At 45.7% G+C, this 10,227-nt stretch overlaps 1 protein-coding gene across 1 annotated transcript; it reads right to left on the reverse strand.

Annotated features, from left to right (window-relative positions):
* Nucleotides 1–426: 426 nt before the first annotated feature.
* Nucleotides 427–1,527, reverse strand: LOC115142195 (ATP-sensitive inward rectifier potassium channel 1-like). The gene has a single exon (XM_065027143.1). It carries the CDS (start codon nt 1,525–1,527, stop codon nt 427–429), a length of 1,101 nt encoding a protein of 366 aa, XP_064883215.1.
* Between the last annotated feature and the right edge of the window lie 8,700 nt (nt 1,528–10,227).

Below are 10,227 nucleotides of genomic sequence, written 5' to 3' on the forward strand. Positions count from 1 at the left end.
AGAGGCACTGAGTTTGAAGGTAGGCCTTGAAATACATCCACAGGTACACCTCCACTTGACTCGAATGATGTCAATTAGCCTATCAGAAGCTTTTAAAGCCATTACATCATTTTCTGGAATTTTCCGAGCTGTTTAAAGCCACAGTCAACTTAGTGTATGTGTACTTCTGACCCACTGGAATTGTGATACAGTGAATTATAAGTGAAATAATCTGTCTGTAATTAATTGTTGGAAAAATTACTTGTGTCATGCACAAAGTAGATGTCCTAACCGACTTGACAAAACTATAGTTTGTTAACAAGAAATTTGTGGAGTGGTTGAAAAACTATTTTAAATGACTCCAACCTAAGTGTATGTAAACCTCCCACTTCAACTGTACATATTATACATTTTTCCTCCAAAAGTTCACAACTTGGTCATATTAAGTTATTCTAGGATACCAATCACTCCAAATCCACCGTTGTCGATTCCATTAATGGAGGGGATGTGGTGTCCTACTATGTTGTGGAAGCAGTAGGCACAGTGTGCAGTGGTCACCGCCACCACCTTGGAGAAGTTGGAGAAGTCCACTCTGTACTTGCCCTCTTTACTGCGGGAGATGATGGGCAGGAAGTTGTAACCCCACATGATCTCCTGAGGGATGAAGGAAGTCCGGACCTGGCAGGCTGAGCTGGTGGTCTCGGCTGTGCCGTCCAGAAAGACCACCAGCTCAAACTCCTGTTTATGGAAGGTGTCCTCTGCCATGTCAAAGAAAGGGCTAGCCTTGTCAATCACATGGTAGAGTGTGAGAGGGCACACAAAGAAGAGGTTGTCCTTCCCAGCGTCCATCAGGAACTCAATGTTCACCTGGTCCATGATGATTGTCTCCCCATCGGGTTTGACGGTTGTCCTCAACAGCTTGCCGTAGATTTGGCTCCCGATCATCAGGGTCTTACGTAAGTTGGCCACTCTTATCATGAGGCAAAGGAAGTCCTTCTTAGGACAGATGACAGCCATCTCACTGAATGTGATGGTCTTGGCCCTTTTCTTAGGGAGGGATATCTTGGACACGATGACTCCACATATGAAGCAGTGTATGAGGGCCCCTATGAGAGTCTGGATAATGATGAGGGCTACAGCAACAGGACAGTGAGGGGTAATGGCGCGTACACCATACCCGATGGTGGTCTGGGTCTCCAGGGAGAAGAGGAAGGCTGTAGTGAGACCGACGACGTTCCACACACAGGGGGTGTGATCGTTTGAGGGGTTCTGCCACTTCAGATCCCCGTTGTTCCGGGCAATCCAGAACCACAGCAGGCTGAAGATGAACCAGCTCAGGGTGAAGGAGGTGATGAAGAAGAAGAGGACAAAGCGCCAGCGGAACTCCACAAAGGTCGTCCAGAAGTCCACGAGGAAAGCAAAGTGGTTGCCGTATTTGACGTTGCCAAATTCAATGTTGCAGCGGCCATCTTTGGTCACCAGCCGAGTTCTGCGGATTCTTCGCTCCACCAGGTGGTCTTGGATGAGCTTCTGGATACCAAACACCATTTTCTAGCTCCTGTCGTCTGTTAGAGAGGACAATGTGTTCATTTAAATTTAGTACACACCCAGAAAAATTAATCAAATATCCTTATCATCCACAAACTGTTAGATGTATACAGACTAAATACTATTAATACAGAATACTGGGTTTTTTAATTAATATGTTTAATCTTCCATGATTAACCTGCATCCCACCCTGTAACCAATCCCTCCCTCTATGCCAGTTGTTTAAGGTTCTTGGATGCTTTGAATTGAATGGAACAAGTATTATGAACCAGAATTCAATGATTAATAATGTCCTTATCCTTTGAAATCATTGTTTTTCAGATGAAATAGCTGCCCTTCACAACTTTCTAAATGCGATAATGACAAACCAAGCATTGGTCTATAAGAGGCTGTAAGAGAGAATGGAGTTGTGTAACATTTACTCTTGGATTCAGACTTGTGAAAAAGTTAATGTTTTACCTTCTTTAATTCTTAATTTCACACATCGTTATTAAGGTAAAACACATGGTAATAGTCCCACTGACCTTAATTCTCATCAAAATATCATTATTTGAAACAGCTTAGTAGCACAAACGCCTCAGCCAGTCTATGATCAATGAAATGATTTCACCTGCTCCAACCCTCAGTCTTATTACTTAACTGTAAAGTGTTACTCTAGTTACTAGCAGTTGCTATGCATCACTTGCACATTTTAATCCACACTTAAATCCTGTAATCCTGGGCACATGGCATAGTTAAGACCCCAAGTCATTACAGAAAGAAAGTTATTGTTGAAATATATTACTCCACTGACCCAAATCAGTCAGATCCCCATAACCTCCCTAAAACCATTATCATCTAGCCTACTACAACCATATATAGTTGAAGTCGGAAGTTTACATACACTTGTTGGAGTCATTAAAAATGGTTTTTCAACCACTCCACAAATTTCCTGTTAACAAACTATAGTTTTGGCAAGTCAGTTAGGACATCTACCTTGTGCATGACACAAGTATTTTTTCCAACAATTGTTTACAGACAGATTATTTCACTTATTATTCACTGTATTACAATTCCAGTGGGTCAGAAGTACACTAAGTTGACTGTTCCTTTAAACAGCTTGGACAATTCCAGAAAATTATGTAATGGCTTTAGAAACGTCTGATAGGCTAATTGACATCATTCGAGTCAAGTGGAGGTGTACCTGTGGATGTATTTCAAGGCCTACCTTCAAACTCAGTGCCTCTTCGCTTGACATCATGGGAAAATCAAAATGAATCAACCAAGACCTCAGAAAAAAAATGTAGACCTCCACAAGTCTGGTTCATCCTTGGGAGTAATTTCCAAATGCCTGAAGGTACCACGTTCATCTGTACAAACAATAGTACGAACACCATGGGACCACTCAGCCGTCATACCGCTCAGGAAGGAGACGCGTTCTGTCTCCTAGAGATGAACGTACTTTGGTGCGAAAAGTGCAAATCAATCCCAGAACAACAGCAAAGGACCTTGTGAAGATGCTGTAGGAAACAGGTACAAAAGTATCTATATCCACAGTAAAACGAGACCTATATCGACATAACCTGAAAGGCCGCTCAGCAAGGAAGAATCTACTACTCCAAAACCGCCATGAAAAAGCCAGACTATGGTTTGCAACTGCACACGGGGACAAAGATCATACTTTTTGGAGAAATGTCCTCTGGTCTAATGAAACAAAAACTGTTTGGCCATAATGACCATCGTTATGTTTGGAGGCTTGCAAGGGGAGGCTTGCAAGCCAAAGAACAACATCCCAACCGTGAAGCACGGGGTTGGCAGCATCATGTTGTGGGGGTGCTTTGCTGCAGGAGAGACTGGTGCACTTCACAAAATAGATTGCATCATGAGGCAGGAAATTTATGTGGATATATTGAAGCAACATCTCAAGACATCAGTCAGGAGGTTAAAGCTTGGTCGCAAATGGGTCTTCCAAATGGACAATGACTCCAAGCATACCTCCAAAGTTGTGGCAAAATGGCTTAAGGACAACAAAGTCAAGCTATTGGAGTGGCCATCACAAGCCCTGACCACAATCCTATAGAAAATGTGTGGGCAGAATTGAAAAAGCGTGTGCGAGCAAGGAGGCCTACAAACCTGTACACCAGCGCTGTCAGGAGGAATGGGCCAAAATTCATCCAACTTATTGTGGGAAGCTTGAGGAAGGCTACCCGAAACGTTTGACCCAAGTTTAAAGTTAAAGTTTAAAACAATTTAAAGACAATGCTACCAAATACTCTTTGACTTTATGTAAACTTCTGACCCACTGGGAATGTGATGAAAGAAATAAAAGCTGAAATAAATCATTCTCTCTACTATTATTCTGACATTTCACATTCTTAAAATAAAGTGGGGATCTTAACTGACCCAAGACAGGGAATTTTTACTAGGATTAAATGCCAGGAATTGTGGAAAACTCAGTTTAAATGTATTTGGCTAAGGTACTTCCGGGTTGGAGCGAGCGGTCGCATCTGCACTCGGTCCGCAGGTAGTATTACATTTCATTACATTTCATTATAGTACAACGGTTTGATTTGTCTAATCTTAGCAATTTCTTCTTAGCTAGCTACACAGCCGTCTTTGTATCATAGATAATTGCGTAATTATCGTATTTCGTCGTCCTAACGCAGTGTACACTGCCCTGCAGCTAGCCAGCTAGCTAACGTCCACCGTTAGCTAGTCCACCGTCTACCGATTAGCAGCACAACTATTACACTCAACTGAACGACTTGATTAGTGTAGTGTTAGCTAGCTACATAGTTGTCTTTGCTGTCTTCGTACCCAAGATAATTGTGTAGTTTAGAGTGTGTAGTTTTATGTCGTCCTTAACATAGGAGACTCTGCTAGCTAGCCAACAGCTAGCCAACGTCTACCGAACAGAACTTCTGCACTCAACAATCCGGTCGCATTTCGCTTCGCTCCACAGGTAGTATCACATTTTTCATTTCATTTCATTACAGTACAACGGCTTGATTTGTTTGATCGTAGCTAGCTACATAGCTAGCTACATAGCCGTCTTTGTATCAAAGATAATTGTGTAGTCTAGAGCGATTTCCTAGGTTAGCTAGCCAGCTATTGTCGTTCTTTTAACGCATACGTAACGTAATCAACACTGCTAGCTAGCCAGCTAGCCCCGAATAGCAGCACAGTAGAAACTATTACACTCAACGGAACGACTTGATTAGTGTAGTGTCAACAACGCAGCCAATGCCAACTAGCCTACTTAGTCAACAACGCAGCCTCTGCCAGCTAGCCTACTTCAGCAGTACTGTATCATTTTAATCATTTTAGTCAATAAGATTCTTGCTACGTAAGCTTAACTCTCTGAACACTCGTGACGTGTAGTCCACTTGTCATTCCAATCTCCTTTGCATTAGCGTAGCCTCTTGTGTAGCCTGTCAACTATGTGTCTGTCTATCCCTGTTCTCTCCTCTCTGCACAGACCATACAAACGCTCCACACCGCGTGGCCGCGGCCACCTAATCTGGTGGTCCCAGCGCGCACGACCCACGTGGAGTTCCAGGTCTCCGGTAGCCTCTGGAACTGCCGATCTGCGGCCAACAAGGCAGAGTTCATCTCCGCCTATGTCTCCCTCCAGTCCCTCGACTTCTTGGCACTGACGGAAACATGGATCACCACAGACAACACTGCTACTCCTACTGCTCTCTCTTCGTCTGCCCACGTGTTCTCGCACACCCCGAGAGCTTCTGGTCAGCGGGGTGGTGGCACCGGGATCCTCATCTCTCCCAAGTGGTCATTCTCTCTTTCTCCCCTTACCCATCTGTCTATCGCCTCCTTTGAATTCCATGCTGTCACAGTTACCAGCCCTTTCAAGCTTAACATCCTTATCATTTATCGCCTTCCAGGTTCCCTCGGAGAGTTCATCAATGAGCTTGATGCCTTGATAAGCTCCTTTCCTGAGGACGGCTCACCTCTCACAGTTCTGGGCGACTTTAACCTCCCCACGCCTACCTTTGACTCATTCCTCTCTGCCTCCTTCTTTCCACTCCTCTCCTCTTTTGACCTCACCCTCTCACCTTCCCCCTACTCACAAGGCAGGAAATACGCTCGACCTCATCTTTACTAGATGCTGTTCTTCCACTAACCTCGTTGCAACTCCCTCCAAGTCTCCGACCACTACCTTGTATCCTTTTCCCTCTCGCTCTCATCCAACACTTCCCACACTGCCCCTACTCGGATGGTATCGCGCCGTCCCAACCTTCGCTCTCTCTCCCCCGCTACTCTCTCCTCTTCCATCCTATCATCTCTTCCCTCTGCTCAAACCTTCTCCAACCTATCTCCTGATTCTGCCTCCTCAACCCTCCTCTCCTCCCTTTCTGCATCCTTTGACTCTCTATGTCCCCTATCCTCCAGGCCGGCTCGGTCCTCCCTCCCGCTCCGTGGCTCGACGACTCATTGCGAGCTCACAGAACAGGGCTCCGGGCAGCCGAGCGGAAATGGAGGAAAACTCGCCTCCCTGCGGACCTGACATCCTTTCACTCCCTCCTCTCTACATTTTCCTCTTCTCTCTCTGCTGCTAAAGCCACTTTCTACCACTCTAAATTCCAAGCATCTGCCTCTAACCCTAGGAAGCTCTTTGCAACCTTCTCCTCCCTCCTGAATCCTCCTCCCCCTCCCCCTCCTCCCTCTCTGCAGATGACTTCGTCAACCATTTTGAAAAGAAGGTCGACGACATCCGATCCTCGTTTGCTAAGTCAAACGACACCGCTGGTTCTGCTCACACTGCCCTACCCTGTGCTCTGACCTCTTTCTCCCCTCTCTCTCCAGATGAAATCTCGCGTCTTGTGACGGCCGGCCGCCCTACAACCTGCCCGCTTGACCCTATCCCCTCCTCTCTTCTCCAGACCATTTCCGGAGACCTCCTCCCTTACCTCACCTCGCTCATCAACTCATCCCTGACCGCTGGCTACGTCCCTTCCGTCTTCAAGAGAGCGAGAGTTGCACCCCTTCTGAAAAAACCTACACTCGATCCCTCCGATGTCAACAACTACAGACCAGTATCCCTTCTTTCTTTTCTCTCCAAAACTAATGAACGTGCCGTCCTTGGCCAGCTCTCCCGCTATCTCTCTCAGAATGACCTTCTTGATCCAAATCAGTCAGGTTTCAAGACTAGTCATTCAACTGAGACTGCTCTTCTCTGTATCACGGAGGCGCTCCGCACTGCTAAAGCTAACTCTCTCTCCTCTGCTCTCATCCTTCTAGACCTATCAGCTGCCTTCGATACTGTGAACCATCAGATCCTCCTCTCCACCCTCTCCCGAGTTGGGCATCTCCGGCGCGGCCCACGCTGGATTGCGTCCTACCTGACAGGTCGCTCCTACCAGGTGGCGTGGCGAGAATCCGTCTCCACACCACGTGCTCTCACCACTGGTGTCCCCCAGGGCTCTGTTCTAGGCCCTCTCCTATTCTCGCTATACACCAAGTCACTTGGCTCTGTCATAACCTCACATGGTCTCTCCTATCATTGCTATGCAGACGACACACAATTAATCTTCTCCTTTCCCCCTTCTGATGACCAGGTGGCGAATCGCATCTCTGCATGTCTGGCAGACATATCCGTGTGGATGACGGATCACCACCTCAAGCTGAACCTCGGCAAGACGGAGCTGCTCTTCCTCCCGGGAAGGACTGCCCGTTCCATGATCTCGCCATCACGGTTGACAACTCCATTGTGTCCTCCTCCCAGAGCGCTAAGAACCTTGGCGTGATCCTGGACAACACCCTGTCGTTCTCAACTAACATCAAGGCGGTGGCCCGTTCCTGTAGGTTCATGCTCTACAACATCCGCAGAGTACGACCCTGCCTCACACAGGAAGCGGCGCAGGTCCTAATCCAGGCACTTGTCATCTCCCGTCTGGATTACTGCAACTCGCTGTTGGCTGGGCTCCCTGCCTGTGCCATTAAACCCCTACAACTCATCCAGAACGCCGCAGCCCGTCTGGTGTTCAACCTTCCCAAGTTCTCTCACGTCACCCCGCTCCTCCGCTCCCTCCACTGGCTTCCAGTTGAAGCTCGCATCCGCTACAAGACCATGGTGCTTGCCTACGGAGCTGTGAGGGGAACGGCACCTCAGTACCTCCAGGCTCTGATCAGGCCCTACACCCAAACAAGGGCACTGCGTTCATCCACCTCTGGCCTGCTCGCCTCCCTACCACTGAGGAAGTACAGTTCCCGCTCAGCCCAGTCAAAACTGTTCGCTGCTCTGGCCCCCCAATGGTGGAACAAACTCCCTCACGACGCCAGGACAGCGGAGTCAATCACCACCTTCCGGAGACACCTGAAACCCCACCTCTTTAAGGAATACCTAGGATAGGATAAAGTAATCCCTCTCACCCCCCCTCCCCCTGAAAAGATTTAGATGCACTACTGTTCCACTGGAGGTCATAAGGTGAATGCACCAATTTGTAAGTCGCTCTGGATAAGAGCGTCTGCTAAATGACTTAAATGTAAATGTAAATGTGTATGTAAACTTCCAACTTCAGCTGTAGCTGCATATAAACTGGCACTTTCATAGTGATCAATGGTAGGGTATAGCACAGAAATATTTGATGGATGACCTCTGGCGATATGAAAGGCATAGCAGTTTTCTGAATAAATGTGTCTTGTCCTGCTGCCAAGTTATGCCAAATACTGATTTTGGTGGTTGGCTTGTTAGGAAGTGGTGTGTACAAAATGACCAGTGCCGTAAGCTTGTGCCGTAAGCTTGTGCGTTTGTTTCTACACTCAAAGCTTTGAAACGTCCTGTATTGTATTTCACAAACAAAAACCCGATAATCACACACCATGCTTTGTTGTGAAGCTTTTCTTGTTTGGGTCTCACAAAGCAATTTACCACTAATCATGATTTCTTCCCCATTGTTACTGTATCGTGATGTAATGAATGCTGAGCTCATTTTAGGTTACTTTGATACGATGCTTGGCTGATGCTTTTCAGTAATATACTTTTGAAATAGTGATACTTTTATTAGTATCGTATGGTTCACTTGTCAATGTCAGTAATAACTCTTCAACAATGAATGGTTTCCTCAAGGAAATCTTATAATAATTCATTTAGGCGTGTTACACACTGCTCTGCAACCAATGCCAAGGTAATAGGGACCATTTCCACCCTTGTAATCATCAGTTTGTGATTAATTGCGATGTTTTGACTACACTTATTCAGATTTTAATGTTTGAGCCAATTAGATACTTCACTCAATATTTACACTGACAAATGTAAACACATGTTGTATACTTTGCTTCTGCAATGAGAGGTCAGAAAGTCCGCAAATTATTTGACCGTTTGTGAGAAAGGTAATAACAATAACAATAAAAATATATAAAAATATATATATTGATTTTCCCAAGACCATTTCCTTTTAATGTTAAGATTCTCAACAATTTACAAGACGACAAACTAGCCTATACATGTACCTGCACACAAAGTTAGGAGTGGAGTCATATCAGTCATACTACATACAATATGCTCACTGGCAGACATGCCACTTTCACTCATAGTGTTTTGGAAGAAGAACATTAGCGGAATGCCGATTTAAAAATATATGCATCACATGTTTGTAGGAGAGAGTAGCTCTAACACGAAAAGCTCACCCTAGGCTCAAAGTGGGTGCATTTAAACATGATAGATATTATCATTACACTGTTGTTATAACAGGAGAATACAAAGTACTCACTGGATGATAATGGTCCAACTACAGAAGATGAGATCCTCACTCAAACTGAGTTTTTCCTGTTTTCCTGTGGATCACCTCTGTCTCTGTCTCTCTCTCTCAGCCAGTCTCTGATGGTGTGCCCTCTGAACTGTAGTGTCTCAGTGCTACAGCTGTGTGTGCTTTTATAAAGCCTTGTACTGATGGGATTGGAATCACTTCAGGTGATGTTTACACACACACAAACATGAAGTAGGCTACCCATACAGCCCTCGATCAGGGCTGTTGAGTGGGCATGTGTTTACCCCACACTGCACTGGTACCCGGGTCCAGCCTGACTACCCCCTGCTACACCACCCGTGTCTGGGGCAGGGCTCTCAATGTTCAGATCAAGAGGAAGCTGTGTGCCACTGTTTACTGTACACACACATACACAATCACACACAATGGGAAAAATAAAGATCTTGAATCGAGGGACAGATTTTCTGATAAGACGTGTGACATAGGATTTGAGTTGCATCTGCTATTGAATTGTCAACCTGAGTCAAACAGTGATGCTGCATTTATGATGCACAGTCGCACAGTCACACAGTTCCCCTGATCTACCCATAGCTCACAGCTCCTGAAGTGCTGTGACTTGCACTTTCTCCTTTTCTTATTCACAGATTACTGTAATACTTCTAAGGCCTGGTGAGCTCATCCCCATTGTGAATGAAAAGTAAACCTAGCAACATGCATAGGTTAGACTAACACAGAGAAAGGAGATGAAAGAAAGAGACCATGTCCTAGATCAGATAGCAGATAGCTCTCTTGGGTAAGACTGGTATTATCTTTGTTCATGATCGTGGAGGATATGTGTGAATGCGTGGGGTAGGGGGTCGACGTGGTGTGAATTGCTGTTTGTGTCGTCTTTCATCTCGTATCGTTTCCATGAAAAAGTTGCGTTTTTATCTTCCAAGTCTACATGTCTGTTGACACACAAGAAGGGTTCATGGCAGACAAAAAGGATTACCGT

This window comes from Oncorhynchus nerka, linkage group LG14 (assembly GCF_034236695.1).
Source record: "Oncorhynchus nerka isolate Pitt River linkage group LG14, Oner_Uvic_2.0, whole genome shotgun sequence".
Taxonomy (NCBI): Eukaryota; Metazoa; Chordata; class Actinopteri; order Salmoniformes; family Salmonidae; genus Oncorhynchus; species Oncorhynchus nerka.